The 22,714-nt window shown below is 40.7% G+C and overlaps 1 protein-coding gene across 1 annotated transcript in view; it reads left to right on the plus strand.

Annotated features, from left to right (window-relative positions):
- Positions 1–554: 554 nt before the first annotated feature.
- Positions 555–22,714, plus strand: part of Tshr (thyroid stimulating hormone receptor) — a 98,948-nt gene continuing 76,788 nt past the window's right edge. Inside the window, exons 1-2 of the mRNA XM_048362492.1 lie at positions 555–611; positions 883–1,137. Coding sequence (XP_048218449.1) covers positions 968–1,137 — 170 coding nt within the window. The 5' untranslated portion in view covers positions 555–611; positions 883–967. The remainder of the gene's footprint in view (positions 612–882; positions 1,138–22,714) is intronic.

Genomic DNA, 22,714 nt, shown 5'->3' on the forward strand with positions numbered 1-22,714 from the left:
CCCAAGAAAATCCAGTACACTCGACTTTGAAGTAGGAAACTGTACATATGTGACTTGGGTTTCCAGTGACTCTCTTTGGGGCCGTGTGTGAAGAGCCATGCACCGTGGACCACTTCAATCGTCTTTTTCCTTCGCAGGGGAAGAGCACAGAAATATTCCCCTATTTGCACGGCCAGCCTCCACTTGGCACCGCACAGCTGGATTTGCCATCCTTGGCGGGCACCGGAGAGGGCTGTGTGCTGTTCCGGATTCTCCACAGCAGATGGCCCCAGAGCCCAATTCCTGACTCCCCACCGGGGTGAGACGCTGGCGACGGCCGGCGGCGACCTCGCTCCCCGGAGACTGCGCGCCTCGGGGTGGGAGGCGCCCTAGCCGGGCAGCTGCGGGGATCCGGCGGCGGGGCTGGCCGGGGCTGGGGCCCCAGCCTCCGACTCCTCGGCACACGCATGTGTCTCCGCCGAGTTCTGCGGGGTTGGCCCCCGCGCAGGCGGCCGCTTGGGGCAGGTCTGTGCGCGCCGGGAAAGGTGGCTCTTGGAGTTCGGAGCACAAGGAGAGGAAGGCAGGCATCGCAACGATGCTTCGGAAGAGAACTAACGGGAGCGAGGCGTGGGGTGAGGGGACAGAGCCCGGGGGGGGGGGCGGGCTGTGGAGGGGGGGGGCAGCCCGCGCGGGCGTGGGGGGCTGCCTGGCTCTGGCCAAGAAGCGTGACAAGTGCGCCTGCTGGGGTGGAGAGTTGCCTAGGGAGGCAGGGCACTCAAGAGCCTCTTCTCTCCACACGCCCCCCCCCCGGCCCCCCTCAGCCTCTCCTAGGGTGCGGTGAGGTCATAGCCCCTGAGAGCCCTCCCCTCCTCGCCCCTTCCTGCTTTCTGCTCTCTGCTTCAGCCCTACGCTGAGGCACAGAGGGGCAGAGAATGAAGCCGTAGGCCCCAGAATGAAGAAGTAGCCCTCTCGGGAAGGGCCGTGGAAAATGAGGCTGGGGTCCCTGCTGCGGCTGGTGCTGCTGCTCGCCCTGCCCAGGAGCCTGGAGGGCAAGGGGTGCCCCTCTCCACCTTGTGAGTGCCACCAGGAGGAGGAGTTCAGAGTCACCTGCAAGGACATCCACAGCATCCCCCGCCTACCGCCCAGTACACAGACACTGTGAGTACCGGGGAGAGGGGGAAGAGGGGAGGACCCAGAGAGGCCGGGACAGGCACCCGGGACAGTGGACCGAAATGCCCAGAAGCTACTGGAGAAATGGCCCCAGCAGGGTGTGAGCGTGCCTGTGGGCTCGGTCACCCACATTTGCAAAGCTGACACCTTCCCAATTTGTAAGTCAGAGTAAGTAACAAAACTGCTACGGGACCGTAATGAAAGTTGCTCTTTTTCTCAAGAGCTACGATTCTATACTTTTATCTACTCCTAGCCCTGGCGGAGTCTTCTTTTCATATCAGAAACTAGTAAGCAACTTAAGAAATAACTTCTCTAAATGCTTTCTTGCAGAGTGAAAAAGGTTTTCCTTTCCTGTCTTTCTACATGAGAAATTATCTAAGTACTTTTTCTGATTGGCCAAATAGTTACAACAAATGAACGATAGGTTCGTTTTTAAATGCCACCTTTAGGAATGTGTACACTTAATTATCAACCGTGTGCCCACACAGCAAATACACCCAGTGCTCTTCTTCATGGTTAACAAGGCAAAGACAGAAAGATATGTCATTTCATAAAGTATACCTTTGGTCTGCATGCTGAATGTCATCAAACTGGAAAGCATGTTAAACAAAATAGACTTGGACACACACACACACACACACACACAATCTACTTCTTAACAAAAATATAAATCCATGATCATTGAAAAGATAACTGTAGGTAAGACCAAATAGGAAGGGGAAAAGGCTTTCTGCCATCACAGAATGTTAAAATGTTAGCCTCTTTCTGATGACATCTTTACATTAGCTCTCTATAGCCTGCGGAATAAAATTCTTTTGTACAACCCCCAGGATCCATCAAGACTTGGTCCAGCCTGTCAAACCTCATTGCTCTCAGTTTCTCTGACTCTACACCTCTTGAGCAGAACTTCTGGCACATGCCCCAAAGCTCCTTGCTTGCTCTTGGGCACGCTTCCCCCTTGCCTACATTTTTTCCTTTTGCTGAAGCACTGCTTATGGTGCATGCCGGCTCCAAGATTCGGATCCAGGATCAGTTTCTCCAGAAAGCCTCTCTTGACGCATGACCCCTCCACTTAGCTACTCTTCATTCTCTGAATTTCTATGTGTGGACAAAACCCTAATCCTGATTCAATCTTAATTTTCCTGTGACCTGTTATTTGCGTGCCTACCCAAGCAGAGGTGAGATGCTCTAACACAAGGGATCCTGTCAATCTATATTCCTAAGACGTAGCACAGGGCCTTGGAACTGCTTCCTTGCTCAAGAAAAAATCTTAAAATGAGTGACAAAATGAATACGCTGGCCTCATTGTCTGCTGTGTGGTGGGTAGAAGGCCCGAAGATATTCTTTTTTTTTTTTTTTGGCCAGTCCTGGGCCTTGGACTCAGGGCCTGAGCACTCTCCCTGGCTTCTTTTTGCTCAAGGCTAGCACTCTGACACTTGAGCCACAGCGCCCCTTCTGGCCATTCTCTGCATATGTGGTGCTGGGGAATTGAACCCAGGGCTTCATGTATGCGAGGCAAGCATTCTTGCCACTAGGCCATATCCCCAGCCCCCGAAGATATTCTTTGATAATTTTGATGACTTTATCATCATTTTTATAACTCTTCAAAGAGTGATTAGTGACAGAATGTTAAGAGTCATTGAAAGAGATGTTGCTCTTAGGAATACAAAAGAACTGTTAAAAATGTCAGCAAATACAGGAGAGAGGGAGCAACCAAAGAGGGATCAGAAATCTGATAGTCTTTTCATCCCTCTTTTCCCCTCACTGTGAAACTGCAGCTTTTAAAAGGGCTAAATGTTCTATTTGGGTAAAGTGGTTTTAACCGCACGCTTTCTCATCTCCATATGCTAATGAGGACAGGCTGAAATCTCTTGGGTCACAAAGAGTGACCCCAAGGGGCATGGGGGCAAAGCAGAACGTTCTGAAGAATGAAGCTATTCTGAAATAGGAAAGAGAAAACGGATGTTAAAAACAGCATAGAGGGCTGCGAATGTGGCTTAGCAGTAGAGTGCTTGCCTAGTATACATGTAGCCCTGGGTTTGATTCCTCAGTACCACATAAACAAAAAAGTCAGAAGTGGCGCTATGGCTCAAGTGGTAGAGTGCTAGCCTTGAGCTCAGGGACAGTGCTCACGCCCTGAGTTCAAACCCCAGGATTGGCACACACACAAAAAAAGCATGGAAAAAAAAGTATGCCATGCTCATTGAAACTGTGCCTGTACCTAAGAGACATTCTCTCACAAGATTTGTGTTATGCTCATTAAAATTTTCTGCAGCATACTCACTAGTTTGAATGGTAAAGTTTAAAGCATGTCTTCTGGCAGAGTTGTTTGCCTCATTGCCACAATCATCCTGAAGATATTTAACCCTTGCGTGGCTGTTTTACAAATTATTGTGGTACTGAGAATAATTTTTCCTCTGTCTTATCTTCCACCCTTATATTATGGTGGAAGGGCATTTCTGTCTAGTTTACCCTAACATGTGCCCTACTGTAGTCTTATGAAGAGGTAGGAGATTGCAATGCTATATAGTCATGCTTTTCCAGTGGCTTTCCAGTGGATGGGAGGTGAGGGAAAGCTGGTTATCTCTTCTCACCAGTGAAATAGTCAACAGTCTTTGATATGCGGGAAGTCTTACATTGAGAATTTCTAAACTTAAATGAAACAACGGAATCAAATTAAAGTTTTAAATCGACAAAGATCCTATTACCTCCAATCCAAGCTGTGACAACTAACCCATCACTCATTGGAAAAGTGGCCATTTTGTTGCCCTTATGTATGAAAGGAACACCCCCTTCTGAATAAAGACATAGGTTTGATAGCCATTCTGTAGTTATGTGTTTTCTTCTGTGACAATGTGCTGGCTTGGCTTGACCTTTTGACCTACTTGCTTTCAGTTCATGACAGCTACAACTGCCACTTTTCCTGCCCTTCAACACCATACTGGGAGCTGGGCTGCAGTGCAGTAGATGGCTTTTACTCCACATATGTTTTTGAGTTTCTGGCTTTAGTCATTTACATTCTATACTCATGACTGTGATGGTCTATCCTAGTTTTTTCTAAACTTAATAATCATTTGTCACCTCTAGGATTTCCCCCCCCTATGTTCCATTTGTACTTTTATTTTATTTTAGTGTGGAGTGTGTGTGTGTGTGTGTGTGTGTGTGTGTGTGTCTGTGTGTGTTTGACAGTCCAGGAGCTAGAACTCAGGGCCTCAGCAATGCCCCTTGAGCTTCATTTGCTCAAGGCTAGCACTCTACCACTGGAGCCACAGCGCCACTTCCAGCTTGGCTTTGAACAGCGATCGTCAGATCTCAGCCTCCTGAGTAGCTAGGATTACAGGCCTAAGCCACCAGTGCCTAGCACTCTGAGCTATTCTTTAGTCAATATTTTTTAAGCAGACTCGCTTATTTAGCAAAGCATACATGGCTACTACACATGGAAACATAACATGACTTGCAATTAAAATAAGGGGCAACTAGAAGACTAAATAGAGCAAGAACAAAAACGTAGTGAAGTTCTAGGAACAGACTATTGCCTGAGCCCATCTAAAATAATCATGCATGTATCTTCAAATTATCCCTGTTTCACTGTGGCCTTAGTGACATCAATGGTGACCATCTAAATGGTGAGTGGTTTCCAATCTGCTTCGTAGCAATCACATACTGTCTTACAATGGTGGCCTAATTTCATGCTTCCAAGCTTAGTGATTAGATAGATAGATAGATAGATAGATAGATAGATAGATAGACAGAGACAAATTCTATCTATCTAGGAATTGACAGATGGATATACACATACATTGTAGTTCTTTCTACTATCTATACTGTACACTTTCCAATATATACCATAATGTGCTTATTTTTGTCTCCTATTTATTTCACTATAAACAACAAGAAGAAAAACCACAAAACAATTTTTTAAACAGCTTGTTTGGTTTTGCTATCATTATTTTTGTTTGGTTATGGATCCCAACATCCTAGAAAGAGTTTGGTATAGAATAGGTAGTAAATACTTATTTAGGAAGTCAGGCACAGTGGCTTACATCTGTGATCAAAAAGATTTCAGTCCAAAGCTAGCCCCATCAAAAAGCTCACATGACCCCTTCTCAAAATGCAACAGCTTATGTTTTGGCTGATACCTGCTTGTCATCCCAGCTATGGCAAGAAGTCTAATAAAAAGGATATAGTCTAAGTAGGGACTAGAGGGGAAAAAAAGGCTCAGTGGTAGAGTACCTGCCTAGAAACCCTGAAACCCTGAATTTATGCCTTAAATCATCAACTTAAAGGGCTAGAATATAGCTCAGTAGCCAAGTACTTGCCCAGCAAGTACAACAGCAACAAAAACAATCTGGGTACTGGTGGCTCACACCTGTAATCCTAGCTACTCAGGAGGCTGAGATCTGAGAATTACGGTTCAAAGCCAATCCAGGCAGGAAAGACCCTAAGACTCTTAGCTCCAATTAGTCATCAGAAAACCGGAAGTAGCACTGTGGTTCAGAGTGGTAGAGTCCAGGCCTTGAGCAAAAGGGCTCAGGGAGAATGCTCAGGCTCCGATTCCAAGCCCACAATCAACATAAAAGAAAACAGAAAAAGAAAATGCTTCACAATGCTCAAAACATTCTTTTAAGTAAATTAACATGTCTAAATGTATCCATTATCAAAATAGTGTTTTTTTCTATCCAAAACTGAGTAATTGTTTTCTTTAATTGGTCTACTTGATAATTATAATGTTTCCTGGTTGCGTAGGTGCATTGGTTACACTTCAGATTAAAGTTTATAAAGATAAACTTTAACCAGTGTGCTACTAGTCATCTATGATCATGTGAAAATTTATAGTTACATTAGAGTTTTCAAAGACGTCCCTGAATCCCCCAAAGGTGACAAAGTTCTGCTTTGGAATAATTTGGCATTTTTGTGTGCACATAAAATTTACTATGATAATCTGTTTATTACAAGCAGCACAAAACACATATTTAAAAAATAAAAACTGCTTGACCTTTGAATTTGCTATTTTCCTCCTGAATATATTATTATGATGATTAGTTTGTGTTGCACACTTAGCCTGTCCCTTGAGAGACTCTTCACACAAAATCCACTACATAAAGCCATTCTTTAAGTCAATAGCTTTTAATATATCTTGTGAGTTTCTATTGTGTCATATCTGGCACTAAATCCTCAACCTAGTTCTATTTTTACAGAAATATGTTTAATTACTCCTTGCTTTTCATGACTGCTGTTAAAAATAGATGTTCACATTTTAAATATGGGCTATTTGAACAATCCCATTTGTTTAATATTACAAATTGGATTTTTAAGTGTTCCATTTAGATGTCAAATTCTGTAATTTTGCATTTCTGGGGTTTGGCAAGTCAAGTGCATCTAAGAACTTACACACATTCGGATATGTTTTCAAAATATTTCCTAATGATCATCTGGATTTCATTGGCATTTGTTACTATATCTTTGTTTTCATCTCTAATATTTTAATTTAGTTCTTTCTCTTCTTTTGGTCAGTTTGGCTAAGGGTTTATCAAACTTATTTATCATTTTAAAGAACCAACTTTTTGTCTGTAATTCTTTGTTTTGATTTTTTCATATCAATTTCATTAGTTTTGTCTTAGTTTTATCATTTCTTTCCACCTGCTAGCTTCAGATTTGATTTGTTCTTGTTTTTCTAGTAGCTTGAGATATATCATTGGGCTATTTCATTGAGATTTCTCTGAGGTGTTTTTTTCTTTTCAAATGCAGGTGTGTAAAGTGCTTACATTAAAAACAAAAAAAAGAAAGAGAGAGAAAGAAAGAAAAAGGGATTCTGGCAACTTGTGAAATCATTTTCATTAGATAGTAGACAATTTTAATTACTCTCTCTTCTTCAATAACCCACTGACTGTTCAACAATGTATTATTAAGTTGCCCTGTTTTTAAATAGTTTTTGTAATTTTTAATTTTTGGGGTGCTGGTTTCTAGTTTTGTTCTATTGTTGTCAAGTAGAATATAGGGAATTGTTTCTATTTTCTTACATTTGTTAACATTTGCTTTATGTCCTAAAATATCATTAGTTGAAGAAAGTTCCATGGGGAGTGGAAAACAATGCGTATTTTGTAGCTGCTGGATGAAACATTTTGTTTTTGTTTTTGTTTTTTGTTGCCAGTCCTGGGCCTTGGACTCAGGGCCTGAGCACTGTCCCTGGCTTCTTCCCACTCAAGGCTAGCACTCTGCCACTTGAGCCACAGCTCCGCTTCTGGCCGTTTTCTGTATATGTGGTGCTGGGGAATCGAACCTAGGGCCTCGTGTATCCGAGGCAGGCACTCTTGCCGCTAGGCCATATCCCCAGCCCCTGGATGAAACATTTTGCATATGTCCATTAAATCCATTTGGTATATAATGTCTATTAATTCTGAAGTTTCTTCATTAAGTTTTTTTGGCAGGGAGGTTTTCTTGAGACTACTAGTGAGAGTATGATTCTTGATATTGAATTTTACACTATTATTTTGTTGAAATGCACCTTTCCTTATAAGTCCAGCAATATTTGTTTCATAAAATTTTATATACCAATGCTTAGTATTTTTATGTTAACAATTGTCGTCTCCTCCTAATGGATTGTTTCCTTTATCAGAATGAAGTAATCTTATCTCTTCTGACTACTTTTAGTTTTTTAAGTCTGTTTAATGAAATATGAGTATCTGCTTTGGGGGTTCATTTGTTTAGAAAATTATTTTTTCATCCTGCAATTTAAGCCACATGTTTGTCTTTGCCAGTCAGAAACATTTTTGTTAAAAATAAATGGTTAGATGTTGCTTGTCAATCTAGCCTACTAAACTGTGTCTTTAGATTGGAGAATTGATATTAATATTTGGAAATTATGTGGTATCTTTCAGTCATATTCATGTTTTATTTTCGTTTTTTTCTAATTCTTGTAACTTCAAAATAGATTTTTTAAATTATTATTTTGTTGAAGGTTTTCAATGTTTTTAGTTTGTATATCTTCTCCTTCTATAACCGTGATTTGTAAGTTTGGTGTTTTGATGATATGCTAAAAGTCTTGAATGAATAATTTGTATTTTCATTTTATTTGTTTTTGTCCAATAGATCTAATTCTTATACTTAATCTTTGATTTCAGATACTTTATTTTCAACTTGAAAATCTGAATAAGGCTTTTGAGTTTTTAAGTTATTGAGCTTTTCACCACAGTAAAAGTAGACACTAAGCTTTTCACCACTTTACAGTAAAAGTAGACACTAATCAGATGACTGATCCTTCTATGAGACTGCAGCTGGTTTCCTGTTAGCTAAGCAGTGCTGGGGATCAGTCCCAGTGCTCTGAGCATGTTGGCAAATGCTTGGGTACTGAGCCACACTCCTCAGTCCAGGCTGAGACATTTGTACTGAATGAATGTTGAGACTATGTCAACTGGATGCATAAAATGAATGTAGGAAAACAAATATTATGAGCAATATGTCTCCTCCAAAAATCTGCAGTTCCACCACAAAGGACTGAACAATAGTGAATGCACTAAATTTCCAACAGTGAACTCAAAGAACAATGGTATGGGATGATCAATAGAATTAATGAGCATATATGTGTAAGTACCTAAATGAACTAAAAGAAGATACAAATCTGATGAACTTAAAATACTTCAAATAAACATAAACAGCTGAATGAAGTAAGGAAAGGAAAGATATGAAAATGAATTCAATAAACATATAGAAATTCTGAAAAAAAAACAAATTTGCAATTCTAGAAATGAAAAGTTCCCTTCTTCATTCTCATTTTACTTCCTTTTTCTCTCTTCTTTCCTTCCCTTCCACCATCTCTCAATTATTGTTAAATTCAAACAACATAAAGTTATCACTCTGAAGTTTATCTCTTAGTGGCATTTGTTATATCCACAGTATTGTATAAGCATTGCCCCTAGCTCCAAAAAATTAGACATTTTATGTTAATTAAACAGGCATTCCCCATTCCAAACTCTTCTCAACCCATAGCAACCATTCATCTACTTGCTGTCTCTATGGTCTTACCTATTCAAGAAATTTTATTCAAACAGAATCATACAATATGTGACCTTTAGTGTCTTGTTTCTTTCACTGAGCGTAACATTTCCAAGTACCACTAAATAGTAAAGACAGAGGGTGAGCGATCAGGCAAGTGACCCAGTGTAAACAAGCCAAGTCAAAGCTTACAAGACTTTTCAGGCAGTTCCATTTTTGACATGCCAGTGTACAGAGGAGCCCCACCCTATGTCTTAATGTCTTATAATTTAAATATAAAGCTATGGGCGTTGAAAATGTCTATACTTATTCTTAGAAGCTTAGAGCACAAAGCCACTTTCCAATGTCAAAATTTTTAAGACTGCTCATATTGTGAAGGAGGACATTTGTAGTTAGTTGGCTGAGGAATATCGTGCTTTTATCCCTTCTAAATTCCATCAGGCAAGAATCTAGGAAGACATGAGGTAATAGCAATGCACACACCATTGTCTGTAACTCATTCTGACTCAATACTCAAGCAAAGGGCTTTTCTTTATTATAGGGAAGCTGACGGGCATCTCAAATAATACCCTGGCTTATTGATTTTTTTCATAATTATATTGGATTATTTTACCTCATTTTGTATCTACATGGAAACTCTAATGTACTAAGAAAGAAAATTGGCTCATTTTTTTTAAAAGTTTAAGTAAGAGATAGATATTCATCAATGCTTCCATCGTAGTTTCTTTTCTCTCCTTTCATCTTCCTTGGCTTAGATGCAAAAATGCTCAGCCAATACTCATCTCCCATTTCTCCTGTTTGCTCAATTCAAAGGTCAAATAAAGTAATACAATCTATGATAGCTACCAAAACCATGCCATAAAGTGCTTAGAAGTATCTCAGTACTGGTATCAAGTATGTGAAATGCCTGGTGAAGTAGACCATGCTTTAGTTACAGGTTAGCTGTTATGGCCAAAGCCTGCCTTGATAGGGGGGAGAGCTTGTGAGATCCAGCCTCATTTAGCCCTGGGGAGGATATTATATCAATTTGTTGAGCATGAGCTTCAATGCTGAGACCATTAGGCAGCTGTCTGGCATCAAGGTTATACAGCTTTGTTAAGAAGCGCAAACACTTGTCCACTTTGCCCAAGAGACATGTAAATATTTATAAGAGTTCTTTTCTCCTTTTAGAAATACTCATCCCCAGGGAATTGTCTATTAGTAGGGTAAAGTGACTGAAGAGAGAGGGGGCTATTTTATCCAATGGGGATCATAAATCTGTAAGAATAATTTATCTGTTCTGTTTCAAAGTTTGGCTAACAAGCCTGTTAGTATTTCCAAATTCTCCAGATGCCCGTATTTAATGCTTGGCTGGCCTTCTTACGTAGCATAACCAAATTGCTATTTCACAACCACCCTCAATCCCTGGAATCTAAATCAACAAAGCCAGAAGCTCTGAAATGTGCTCTCCGAGGCATGAAAGAATTCATTGAAGCTCTGTCTGATTCAGTTGTGTGTGACAATAGTGGTTTCATTTACTTATGAAAGATTTCTTTGACTCATAACAAACTGCACTTAAAATGTCTCATCTCATTTGATATAATATCCAATGTCTTCATTTCTTGAGTAGCAAAATAGTGAGGGAAATTACCTTGCCTTCTAAAAGTCATGGTTTCACACCTAACAGAAAATATTCTAAGTCTATAAGAAAGAGTTGCTTACCTAGAAAGAGTGGTAAATAGCAATGGAGATTGCCAATCAAGAGACCACTAGTATGTCATAACCTTTTAGCAAGGCCTTTAATCATCCCATGCATTACCATTCCTATCTGCTAAATGAAAACCATGACATGGTTCTAGCCTACTTCAGAGAATTGCTGGAAAGACCAAACAAGACCTTGTTCAACCATACAAAGATCTTCAATATTCAATCATTTAATTGAGTAATAATCTGGGAGGTTATCTTTTTCTCAAATATTTGGAGGAACACAAACTAACCAAAGAGGACTTGGTAGAATTAGACTAAAAGCAACACCAAAGCAATAAAAACTAAAAGCCGTCACTCTGCCCCATTTCTCCCTCCTCTTGTGACAATGCAAAAGGAGTCTGTCTAGGTGGCCATGTTGTCCTGGTCTCCTATTACTTCAGTGTCTCCCTATTTGTCCTCCTCCCCCAGATCCTTTCCATTGCTATCTAAATATCTTTAAATCTTTTTCTAGCTGGGCTCTGGTGGCTCACACGTGTATTCCTAGCTACTCAGGAGCACGCTACAGGCCCTGAGTTCAAGCCCTAGGACCAGCCCAAATTTTCTCTCTTTAATTAATTTAGTTTTTTTTGTTTTTTTGTTTTTTTTTTGGCCAGTCCTGGGCCTTGGACTCAGGGCCTGAGCACTGTCCCTGGCTTCTTCCCGCTCAAGGCTAGCACTCTGCCACTTGAGCCACAGCGCCGCTTCTGGCCGTTTTCTGTATATGTGGTGCTGGGGAATCGAACCTAGGGCCTCGTGTATCCGAGGCAGGCACTCTTGCCACTAGGCTATATCCCCAGCCCCATAGTTATTTTTTTTTTTGTTTGTTATGGGGCCTTGTATTCTGGGCCTTGGTGCTGTCCCTGAGCTTTTGTGCTCAAGGCTAGCATTCTACCACTGTGAGCCACAGTACCACTTCCAGTTTTCTGATAGTTAGAGATCAGAGTCTCACAAACTTTCCTAATCAGGCTGTCTTTGAACTGCAATCCTCAGATCTCAACTTCCTGAGTAGCTAGGATTACAGACATGAGCCACCAGCACCTGCTCCAGAATTTTTATTTTATTTTATTTTATTTTTGCCATATCCGAGGCTTGGGACTGCGGTGTAAGCACTGTCCCTGGCTTCTTTTTGCTCAAGGCTCTACCTCTTGAGCCACAGTGACACTTCCAGCTTTTCTGTTCATGTGGTGCTGAGGAATGGAACCCAGAGCTTCATGCATGCTAGGCAAGCACTCTACCACTAAGTCACATTCCCAGCCCCTCCAGAATTCTTTTTAATTAAATATTTTTCTTCATAACTTCCATATTTGATTCCTGCCACCTCAACCTCACTTCCTCCCTCTTTCCCTGCATAGCTAATTGTTCATAAAAAAAACTTTTCTTGAGCAACTCACTTCCCATTTACCCTTTAGCTTAGTGCAAAACTGCTTTTGTGCACATTTCTCAATTGAAAAAGGTTTGCCAAAGTCACTGACAACACTGGTTGCAAAACCCAATGGACAGCCTGAGGTGGATGCTCGGTAGCTTTTCTCCCTTCTGATTGCTGCATTTGGCTTCGTCTACGTTGGACTACTTGACTTTCTGGTGCCTCTGTGAGGGTCTTCTGTTGGCCACAGGACTGCAGATGGTGCGGCTTCACTTCAGAATCCCAGGGTACTATAGTTTGATTCTTTACAAATGATGGCCGCCGTAAGCTCCATACCACATCTCCAATGTGATAGGACCTACCAGCTCCTATGGCCCAACTGGTGCAGCTTTTCATACCATGGACTGCTGCTTCAAAGTCGTCTTCAGCCCATACTATGATGACACACTGGAAGAACAGTTTTTACACTGTATTCCACTGAATTGTGTAAGAAATGCATGTTTCTACAGAGATGAATTACGAGTCCCAAGTTTGGTCTTCTACTTTTTCTGATTTCCCATTGGATGAGATTACAGTCTTCACAGTTATTTGTTCATTGCTATCAACTTTATCTTGATATTATCGGACTGTGGTAGCTTCAGGGCAATTTAACAAAATCCAGTTACTGCCTTCGTTCTGCTGAGCATTGCCTCCCTTTGTCTTTCTTTCCTCCCTAGCTCAACCATACACATGCTCTTGTCTGTACCAACAGTTCTTGCACAGGACTGAGAAGTTCCTTTTATAGAACATTCTTCCAACGCACCATTGGTCAGAGTTTTAGAAAGTGGGGTCACATCTTATTGTCAGGGACTATCTATACTCCATACAGCACCCAAGATAGGATGTTTATTACAAGCTGGCAGGCTGGTAGGAAGTAATTATCTTTTCTTTTTTCTTTTTGCAAGTCCTGGATCTTGAGCTCAGAGCCTAGGCATTATACCTGAGCTATGTTTGCTCCAGGCTAGCACTCTACCACTTGAGCCACAGTGCTACTTCTGTATTTTTCTGTTTTATGTGATACTGAGGGCTTGACTCCAGGGCTTCATGCATGCTGGGCAAGCACTCTACCACTAAGCCACATTCCCAGCTGGAAGTAATGCTCTTAACTGCTACTTTTTCAGAACACTTACAGTATCAACTGTTTCGGTCACGTTATTCTAGGAAGTAGATGCTGAGACACAGTAAGGCATATTAGTGTATGATAGCATTGGTGAAAATAAAAGGCAAGGGACGTGGGTTTGGTAAGGAGAACTCAGGCTGTGCTGCAACTCTGAAAGAATTTCATTAACCAATCACCCCAACAGGGGAGCTCTGCAGCAAAGATGGCCTCTCAGAGAAACTCCACATGGAGCACAAAGGCCAGACTCTAGTCTCCTTGGCATGCACAGTCATTGGTTGTGGACTTCCTGGGGAAAGCGGGGCCTTCCTGCACTTGCTGAGATGCAGCCCAAATGTGCTACTGATTAAGGTGGGCAGCTAACTGCTTTCTGACCACAACATAGAAAGGTGTGCGTGGCTTATCTTCATAGCTGCTTAAACTCATTTTTTTCTCTTTCATCTCTGTTTCTACATAGTCATAGGTTGGATATGGCCTTGTCCATAGGTTGATGTGCTGGAACCTTGATCTCAGTGTGGGTAGTGATAAGTGGATAGAAACTTTAAGGGGTGAGACCTAGTAAAGGTAATTATGTCTTTAGACATCATTTAATGCTTTCTCAGGAGACTGGGTCAAGTTTGATGGGAGCAAGCTTGTTTCCTTGGGGCAAGCTTTTATGAAAAGATCAAGCGTGGCTCCTGCCTGGTCTTTTGCTCCCTGTCTCTCATAATGAGGGGTCTCTTTCTACTTTGTCACCATGTTATACAGCCACAGGTCTCTTGACAAGGCTGGTATCATGTTATTTGGACTTGTATTTACAAAAATCATGAGCCATATAAACATCACCTAATAGATTTGCCAACATCAACTGTTCTTTTATAGCAACACAAAATGGACTAAGACACACATGCTTGGCTTTCTACCCAAATTTCTCTTCATCCATTACATAAATAATATTCTTTGTTAGGTTCTTATGGCATACCACACTTTCCTAACAATCTCATCCACTCTCATTCACACATCTGATGAGAGTCTAATAAATTCTGTCCTAATTAGTACCCTGTTGCCATGACAAAATCCTGACACAACAAACTTAAAAGGAAAGACTTTTTTTTTTTTTTGCCTCATAGTTTGAGAGTTCATCATTTCTTTTCCCCATTACTTTTGGCCCATGGACAGGCAGGCTACCATGGAGGATGGACAGAGCACAACAAAGATGATCATCTCAAAGCAGCCAGAGTGAGGAAGGGACTGAGGTAGTGAGGGAGATAGAGAAGAGACTTAAAAAACACCAGGATTACAATATCCCTTTCAAAGGCATTCCCCCTAGAGACCTCACTTCCTTCCTTAAGGTGATGAAAGGTTGTAGGCTAGGAGAGAGTATGCAGAGGGAAGTAGAGGTGATTGAAAGAGAGTTTATTGGGGTATGCTCCCCCCTCCCCCGCGCCCCTCTGGTCGGGATCAGAGAGGTGGTGCCTGGGTCTGGCTCAGGCAGGGTTTATATGGCAGGGGCAAAAGGCATTTGCTCAGCGGTGGTAGTTAGCACGTGGCTTGTTCTGCAAGTCTGGGTGGTTCTAGTTGGTCTCAGACTCCTGCTTCGAGGAGCAGCTGATGCAGATGGCGTTTCCTGATAGGAAGGTGGTTTATTCCTGGCACCCCTGAGGCCGCCAGTGGCCTGATAGGTACCACCTCCTAAAATATCACAAATGTCACATAGCCTCCAATAATACCTCCACTATTGCCACATAGCTTTGCGGGGACACTTCAGATCCCAACAATACCAAATCCCAAATTCAGGTCTTTAAACCAGTCCTCTTTGCTTAGGACTAAATTTTGTTTCTATTAATCATCTCACTGCTCCTAAAGAATCCTGTACAACAGGAAATGTCCTCATTACCTGACTCATGCAATTGACCTCTCTCTGCATATCATCTGTATAATAACAATAAAGTAAGTTAAAAAAAATAATTCTAGTATTTAGTATTTCCCAAAGTGCCTAAACTGCCTTCTTTCTTAGTTCCAAACTATCTGTCTGTATACTTACCTCAATGAATGGATGTACGGCTTACCTACTGAAAACGGATACCATAGCATTATCCTTGATACTTTCTTTTTATTCTTCCCTAATGCAAAATCCATTATCAGTCATTACCAGTCTAAAATGCCTCTTGGTTGTGTCTTCATTTCAGCTCGTTGGCATCCAAAGTCACACTATCATCATTTTTCTCCCACTTAAACCATAATAAAGGAAGTTTCTTTTGTCCTTATTAAACATAACAGCCATAGGAGTCAGTTTGAAATGTACTACAGATCAGACTCAATTCCCTATGTAAAATTCATTATTGGCTTCATTGCTTTAGGGAGAAGTTTTAATCTTTTCCCAGATTTCATGAAGCCCCCCAAGGTAGCTCTTTTTATTATTTCAGTAAAATTTTCTTACAAGTTTCTTTCCACTTTAGTCATTTCTATTATTTCAGCCATTTTCAATTATATTTCTATTTTGGAATGTACAATCCACTTTACTATTCTTATGCGTCTGCACAGTCTGTTCATTTTTGCCAGAACATTCTTTATCTCTACTTCTTTCATTTCTGGTTAACTCTTACCTTTTACTTTAAGAAAATTATAGTATATATAAAATCATGGAAAATCGTGGAAAAAAAGATAGCTACGTGCTTTTATAAAAATCAACCAGAAATCAGCATTTTGCCTCCTTTAACTCATTTGAAAAAATAAATGAAAGGTTACAGAAACATCTATAACTCTACTATTATCCTATACTCTTATTCAATTCCCATTCAAGAGTTAAGACACAACACTATTTACTTTTGCTCTCTTCTATTGCTCTTAAGAAATCAGCCACAAAGCTAAGCCCCAGTGACTCATGTCTATAATTCTAACTACTCTGGAGGCTGGGATCTGATAAAAAGTTCAAAGCCAGCCTGGGCAGGATGGTCCATGGGAATCTTATCTCCAATTAATCAGTAAAAAGCTGTGGAGCTGTGCCTCAAGTGGTAGAGACAAGGCGTGAGTGAAAGAACTAAAGGACAGCACCCAGGCCCTGAGTTCAAGCCCCAGAACCAGCACCAAAAAGTAATCTGCCATCCAAGTAATAATAATGGTCATTGTTTTGTCTCTGACTTCTATTTGCTTTTGGGTCTCTTCATTCTTGCTGTTTGACAGTTTCACTATTATTTATGTAGGTACTGATGAACCCTCGCCTGTTTTGAACTTACTGCCTTACTTTGTTTGAATGAGAGGTACTCGGCGATCATTCCTTCAATATTGTTACTCCTCATCTTGTCTCTTGTTTTCTTCAGTAGGTCCTGTTAGATTTATGTTGGATCGGTCCCCTTTTGTTCTTGACTTCTCTTTTATGTTTTCAATGTGATGTGTGTCTACATCTTATCTAATTTTCTTTGCTTTATCTTCCTGCTTACTGTCCTTTAGTTACTTTTCTGTTTAATCCATCCAGTATTGCTGCATATATTTTCACCTTTGTTATATTTCAGTTGTTCTTTCTCATATTGTTATTTGGGGGGAGGGGTGGTTATGTATTTTTATCTTTTGAAATATTTTTAAACCGACTTTATAGTTGCCGTGAAATCGTTCCATTCTCCGTAATTCTCAAGACTCTCTACTTGCTAATTAAATCAATTGGCTCTTTCCCAATGAATGGTTATTTTTTATTTTATAATTTGAGATGATAAGCTTATCATCAAAAAGGCTACATCATTGAGAATCGTAGGTAATCTGTGCTGAGAACACTGTCTCATCAGGAGTTCTATATAGTTCCTATCAGCAGAATGAGGGATTTTCTGACCTAGGGCCACAGGTCCTGTTATTATCTATGCTTGGGGGTGGGGGGGCATCTCAACCATGTTGTGATTTCAATGCCAACTCATACACCTAAGTCTGTGGGCAGCTCACTGACCCCATATTCTCAATACTTTTTTTTTTTTTAACAAAATGTGAAGAAGTGCTACACCAACTTTGTTCGGTGGACATATCTGTGTTGACTCACACTTGCACTAAGTGTGTAGCTATTTGATATTCCTTACATTACATTGCTAATATTACAGATACACCTGGATTTTAGCCATGTGCTTCACAGGAACAAAGGCTTCTACTTCTGGGGTGCTTCTGAAAGTTCTCTTAAAAGCCAATAGTCGAAGCAATTCTGGTGCTTCTCAAAGGCCATTTGCAAAATATTTCTGATGGCTCATGAGACAACTTTATTTTCATGCTCTGATTCTCTTACCTGGTTGATGTCTGCCTTTATGTCTCCTGGATGATTGGATTTTCTCCTAGTGACCCCTGGATCTTTTTGCATCTGAATTACACTTTAATCTTTCTTCCAGTTTTATGTTGTACCCACATGTATTTTTAGAAGTTGAAAAAGAAAGCATTTTACTTAGATTTCATACTTTTCACTGGATGTTCATACTTTTCACTGGATGTTCGTTTACCTGAGATTCCTCAGGTTGTTCAGCTCTGGAAGCTCTCTACTGCCCCCTTCTGGCAGATTCCAGACTAGTACTTTTATTGGTTTCCATTGAGATGGTCACCTTAGCATTTCTTGTGGCTTCCCTTTGGATTCTTGCACTTCCTTTCACTCTTGGGTGTCAGCTGTCACTCCTATGCTACTGTTCCTTTATCCTATATTAATTTTTTTTTCATGGAGGATGTCTGTAGCCCCCGTCTTTCTGCCGAAACCTGGTAGTTCATGGAAACAAGGCCTCTAGTAAGGCTTCTGGGTTCTCTACCTGAGATTGGAGGATGACAAAAGTGGTAGAGTGCCTGCCCAGCAAGCAAGAGGCCCTGAATTCAAACTTGAATACCATGTGTGGGAGGGGATGGTTCTCTAAAGACTTTCAAGTTTGCCACTAGATTAAGATTTTCAAGAGAAATCTTTATTTGAGATATTGGCTCCTCTTCCTGAAATAGAAGTTAGAAATCTGCTTTTCGACTTGCTCACTCTGTTTGGTAAAAGATGCACATATGGTAATAATTTAAGCAATACTAATGGACAAATGCTAAAGTGTAAGTCATTCCTTCTCCTTCCAGTAAAAGTGGCCTAAAAATCCATATGCCAAGCAACTGCTATTGAGTTTCTTCAGGATCCATCCAGACACAAACTCAGTATTCCCATTGATCTCAATTTATCTGCTCCATAAGCTTCTGATCTGATCTGGTTCAATCTCTCCATCTTTTTCTTTCTCTCTTACATCAGAGACCAGGACTCAAACTCAGTACCTAACACTTTTCCTCATTGGCTAGCACTCTACCAACTGAGTCATGCCTCCAACCCTGTTGTTTCTTTCTTTCTTTCTTTCTTTCTTTCTTTCTTTCTTTCTTTCTTTCTTTCTTTCTTTCTTTCTTTCTTTCTTTCTTTCTTTCTTTCTTTTTCAGGTCAACCTCCCCATCCTTTTAAGCTTCTTTCTTCCCTCTTATGCCTTTTATTCAGGTTTTCCAACTCTTTTTTCTTAGCTCATGCGTCTTACTTCCAATTCTGTAATGAGGGCATTCCTAAGTCAGTGCCTGTTATCTTCTTCCCTCTGTCTGTGAATTCTATTTCGAAAAATCTCCCCAGACCCCTGAGTTACACAGAGAATTCCCTCCTATCTCTGGCTCCTACTACAGCATCTCAATAGACCATATTTCTGACTGGTTCTCTGGATAGATATAGATAAAGATATAGATTAGATATATTGTCAATCCTGGGGCTTGAACTCAGGGCTTGGGCACTATCACTAAGCTTCTTTTTGCTCAAGGCTAGCACTCTCCCACTTGAGCCACAGCACTACTTCTGGCCTTTTCTGTTTATGTGGTACTGAGGAATCAAACCCAGGGCTTCATGCATGCTAGGCAGGCACTCTACGACTAGGCCACATTCCCAGCCCTCTGGCAATATCTTGACTTCAACATCCAAAACGATTACATTTTCCTACCAATTAAAAATTAAAAGGCTTGCTCATTCTTCTCTCATCCTATCATCCTTACGATATCTTAGCATCATCAATTATTCCTCTGCCTCTTCAACATTTTATACTTCTGAAATGTCCCTTTTTCTTCTCTCCACTCCAGTTTCGTTCCTTCACATTATTTTCAATCAAATTCCCCACTTCCTTACCCACCAGTCACCAACCCCATGGGGACATGTTGAGGAAAGCAGCTATATTTTATTTCTATTTTTATGTTCTTTGTACCTCACTCATGCTCTGTTGAGCTAATGAGTAAAAAGCTCAGATGAATGGTCAGACCTTTTAACAAGCTCATTACGATTTCTCATCACTTCTTCACCAACCATTTCAGTTTAGATATCTCCAGTTGCCTTTTGCTTCAACCAAATTGAGTACTCATTGCTTTCTGCAGTGTGCTCTGTACTCTGTTTTGTTTTCGATATGTTTTCCTTCCTACTTGACATGCTCCTGGAGGGCTTAGCTCCAACACCTCCTTATTTACAAACTCCTAAGGCTCTGTCCCCTCTGCCTTTGGACAGCACCTCTCTTATACAATTGGAGTACAAGCTTACTTCAGTGACACTGAATTTATGAAACTGCAGGGTTCTGTTGGCAAAGGGATTTTAGAAGTTATCTATGACAATTTTGTGTCTTAGCACTAAGGAAACTGAGGAGAGAGTCAATGTTTTGCTCCAGATTCAATGTCACCATATCTAGAAGCCAATTTTCCTGAATCTCTCTCTCTCTTTCCAGAGCACATTTAATGTGATGGTTAATAAGTATTTTTAACTAATTGTGACCCAGACTCCCTGGGAAACAGTGTGAGGCAGAGATGACTTGCTGACTGGAGGAGTGACAAGAAAGCAGGAAGGACGGGAGAACAGTGTGCTAACTGCATCTTCTTAGAACTCATGGGAGACCGCATGGGTAAAGAATGAATCTTCATTTTGCACAACCTCACAAAGCAATCTGCGGATGGGCTCTAGGGGAAAACCAGGCCTGGCGCAGCTCACAAAGGGGACTTTACTGTCTCTGTGCCTTCTTATTGCTTCCCACAGATCAAAGTCGTTCTCAAACCAGACACTGGTGGCTCATGCCTTGTAATCCTAGCTACTCAGAAGCCTGAGATCTGAGGGCTGAGGTTCAAAGACAGCACAGGCAGACAAATCCAAGAGATTCATATTTCCAATTAACCAGCAAAAAAGCCAGAAGTGTAGCTATGGCTTACATGGTACAGCACCAATCTTGAGTGAAAAAGCTAAACCAGACAGCACCCAGGAGCAGAACCCAGCTTCAGGCCACACCCAGTATTGTACTTCCAGTTTGTTTACCTGGCTTTTGCCTTGGCTCCTTGAGCTTGCCTCCTCTGGAGAGATTTATTTGAGTTCACAGGGGAAGACACTGCACCTAAGATATAGCTGATCTAAGACCCCTGAACCTGTGACTAATTCTTACTCTTCCTACCTAAGATTGTTAGTTACGAACATCGTCACTGAAATATGTCAGTATTCGTGTTGGCAACCTAAAACTGGTGGCAGCCTGAAACAGGCTTGTTTGGTTTTTTTTGGTGTTTTGGGTTTTTTTTTTTTACTTGTTTCACACAAGTAAACAGTGATGACATTACATTCATGAATTAAATGGAAATATGGATTGAACACGTTCTTTTTGCTGTAAGAATAATTAACAAATCCATCTATGACTTTTAAAAATCATCAAATTCCAGTGTTATCTCATATGACATTATGATTGTGCATTACACCAGTAAAGTTCTCTTCTCCCTAATTACTCAGGATAGTGCAAAGGAGTCCATCTTTTCAACCTGTGACTCTGTCCTCATAAGTAAGGAGATGCTAGTGAGCACCGTGTGACAGTGCGCATGACTAAGAATGCTTGAAAGAGGAGGAAAGGTTTTTCTTCTTTCATCCGTCCTTCTTTCCCTCCCTTCTTCCTTCCTTCCTTCCCTTCTTCCTTTCCTTCCTTCTTTCCTTTCTTCCTTCCTTCCTTCCTTCTTCCCTTCCTTCTTTCCCTCCCTTCTTCCTTCCTTCCTTCCTTCCTTCCTTCCTTCCTTCCTTTCTTTCTTTTTTTTTTGTCAAAAAAGTAGTTTTACCTACTTACTAATAACAACCACAAAAAAGACGAGAATCTGGACACAGGTCAAAATGTCTGAATGTTTTCCTTTGGCATAAATTCCAGTCCAGATGTTTAATAATCAAGATTGTCTAGAAAGAGGAAATAGAGAAATAAATTTTATGAAGGCCAAAATTTGAAAGCAATTAGTAGTGACAAGTCCAAGGATTATGCTTCGTTTTATTGTTAATACTCATTAAGAATTTGGAACCACTCATTCCAAATCTTATTATCAGATGTTGAAAAGGAAAGGGAAAAAGAATAATCTAGGAATTAAAGATAAAATTCAACATGAAGAAAACAGAGCAAAGAGCAGAGGAAGATTAAAGAGTAAGCAGCCTGCCAGAGGTCCATAAAGATAGAAGATAACAACAAATGACAATCAGGCCTAGACAACTTTTTTTTTTTTTTTGGGTCAGTTGTGGGTCTTGAACTCTGGGCCTCGGCACTGTCCCTGAGCTCTTTTGCTCAAGACTAACACGCTACCACTTTGAACTACAGCTCCACTTCCGGTTTTCTGGTTAATTGGAGAGTCTCATGGACTTTCCTGCCCTGGGTTAATTGGACATGCTATCCATAGATCTCAGCCTTCTGAGTAGCTGGGATTACAGGCATGAGCCACTACAGCCTGGCTCCCTAGGCAACTTGATTGATTTCAAACTTCGTAAGGATCATTACAGACACAACCAGATAGCATAGGAGCAGAAAGTTTCTCTCTTATTCTTTTTTTTTTTTTTTGTCCAGTCCTGGGACTTGACTTGAACTCTGAGCCTGAGCACTAGCCCTGAGCTGAGCTTTTTTTCGCTCAAAGCTAGCACTCTACCACTTGAGCCACAGTGCCACTTCCGGCTTTTTCTGTTTAAGTGGTACTGAGGAATGGAAGCCAGGCTTCATGCATGCTAGGCAAGCACTCTACTGCTAAGCCACATTCCCCGCCTTCTTGTTCTTCTCTAAATTGGAGATTAGTTAGTCTCATTTGTCTATCAGAACTGTTTTGAATAGTAAATAAGATATACAAAGTAATCGTCAACTCCAAATTAATATAAAAATGGCATTGGTTAAATCTTTTCATTGCATTTATGTTGCATTTACACATATTTCCATTATCGATTAGCACATATTACATCTTTATATCCACTTTCTCTACTGGCATATGAAATACTCAAGAAAAAAGATTGTAACTTATTTTTCCCATATGATCTCACAATCGAACACACTGATTAGCATTTAATCGGTGCTTAATATTTTCTGGTTAAATAA

This window comes from Perognathus longimembris, chromosome 14 (assembly GCF_023159225.1).
Source record: "Perognathus longimembris pacificus isolate PPM17 chromosome 14, ASM2315922v1, whole genome shotgun sequence".
NCBI classification, from domain to species: domain Eukaryota; kingdom Metazoa; phylum Chordata; class Mammalia; order Rodentia; family Heteromyidae; genus Perognathus; species Perognathus longimembris.